We start from the raw sequence: 1945 nt of genomic DNA, 5'->3' as shown, positions 1-1945 counted from the left end.
TCTCTTATATAAACGTTCTTTAGACCAGGCAAAAGAAATGTATCATGTTTTGCCAAAAAACCAAACAACAACAAAAACCTTAAAAAACAAAAAAGATGATAGTGTAAAAGGAATTACTTTTTACAGATTTGAGTGGAGTTGAAAAGACCACTCAATGACTGGAAGACTACTACTTAGTCTAGTAACCATTTACAATGGCTTATTGCAAAGAAATAAAGCACGTAAAATCTATTTCTATTTATTTTTCTTTGTAAATAGAAAAGGAAACAACGCATCTCAGTTTGCTGCTGGGATTTTCTTCTACCCCTCATCTAGTCTTGCGCATGACCGTAGATCTAAGCCCTGTAAAAGTGAATTACTGATTCTGTATGAAAGCTGATGGGAATGTGTATCAATACAGTGGCACCAGACTTCGAGCAACGTAGTTTTCATGGTATTCTTGCTGCATTCTTAAGTTACCTCTCGGTAAATGCTGAGGAAACATTCTCAGGCTCATCATACCCATATTCACCCAGATGTTAGACTGCTGTGTCCGAGTGGCAGGCTGCTGTCTCAGGAAGAGAAGATAGCGGGGAAATAATTCCAGCTCTGGGATGTCTGTCTTGCTGTTCTTGATTACCTGTTGTTTTAAAAGATAAAAAGTGATCACTAAAAAAGAAACAAAACTTGCCATTTTAATCTAACTTCTGGGATTTATTTCTAAACTAAAATGTCCAACAGGTTAACTAGTTACATTTCAGTAATTACTGAAATTCACACATTTAAGTTATGTAGATCTGAATATGGTTAAGTTTCTGCTCCTAAACCCATTTCCCAAGATTGTAACTCCTTGTAGATATCTTCTCCTCTTTTATTTAACAGTAACAACATTGAAGAAAAAAGACCCTTAAGTATTATCCATAATTCCACTGCCCTCACACTGTAAGTCTTTTCACTTTTACATATTTCATGTATATAAATGAGTGATGTTTTAAGTCATTTTTATTCCATTCATAAAAATGGAGTTAAAAGTCAAAAACTATGGAAGTATTCAAGTCATTAGCTATATAGTCATGCTGCCATCTAAAGTTTAGCAATTTACACTATTGCCAGTAATGTATGAGTATACTACTCTCATAAAACCTTATCACTGAACATCATTTAAAAACATCCACATTTTGTTACTATGAAGAATATTATATGAAGAGTATTATAAATTGCTTAAAATTTTATTTTTAGTATTAGTAGTGAGGATACAACTGTTCCCATATAAAAATTTACTATGTTCTACTTGTGTAACCAGTCTGTTCATATATGTTTTGTCTATGACTTAAACAAAAAATTTGGATTTAAAAAAACTCAGGTTTCACATTGTTGGAACAGGGTTTTTAAGTAGTTTTAACCTGCCCACAGACACAGGAAAACATTTAATTATTAAAACATTATTGTAAGAGTAGCACATTATCAATTTCATATTCTAAGAGGATGGCAGGGTCAACACTGAAACTCTTTAAAACAGAAACTCTTACAGAGTCTTTTAAGTCTCAGGTGACCAGGCTTTATTTTCCTTTGCTCTCATGACTAATATCCTTCTGCAACAGAACATTTTTTTTTAGTATCAAGAGGGGGTAATAAAGAATTAAAGAGGAAAAAAAAAAAAAAAATTTAACAGGTATATTAACTCATTATAATACATATATAAAAAAAAACCCAGTACAGGCCAGGTGCAGTGGCTCATGCCTGTAATACCAGCACTTTGGGAGGCCAAAGCAGGAGGACTGCTTGAGGCCAGGAGTTCGAGACCAGCCTGGACAACACAGCAAGATTTTGTCTCTTAAAAAAAATTTTTTTTTGGCCGGGCACGGTGGCTCAAGCCTGTAATCCCAGCACTTTGGGAGGCCGAGGCGGGTGGATCACGAGGTCAAGAGATCGAGACCATCCTGGTCAACATGGTGAAACCCTGTCT

The 1945-nt window shown here is 34.9% G+C and overlaps 1 protein-coding gene across 1 annotated transcript in view; it reads right to left on the bottom strand.

Moving 5' to 3' along the window:
- USP32 (ubiquitin specific peptidase 32) overlaps positions 1 to 1945 on the bottom strand; it is a 213830-nt gene that overhangs the window by 40699 nt on the left and 171186 nt on the right. Inside the window, exon 16 of the mRNA XM_017539840.2 lies at positions 502 to 619. Coding sequence (XP_017395329.2) covers positions 502 to 619 — 118 coding nt within the window. The remainder of the gene's footprint in view (positions 1 to 501; positions 620 to 1945) is intronic.

The sequence above is a fragment of the Cebus imitator genome, unplaced genomic scaffold (genome assembly GCF_001604975.1).
Source record: "Cebus imitator isolate Cc_AM_T3 unplaced genomic scaffold, Cebus_imitator-1.0 Scaffold121, whole genome shotgun sequence".
Lineage (NCBI taxonomy): Eukaryota > Metazoa > Chordata > Mammalia > Primates > Cebidae > Cebus > Cebus imitator.
Note: the sequence above shows the minus strand (reverse complement) of the source record. Positions and strands in the feature narration are given on the sequence as shown.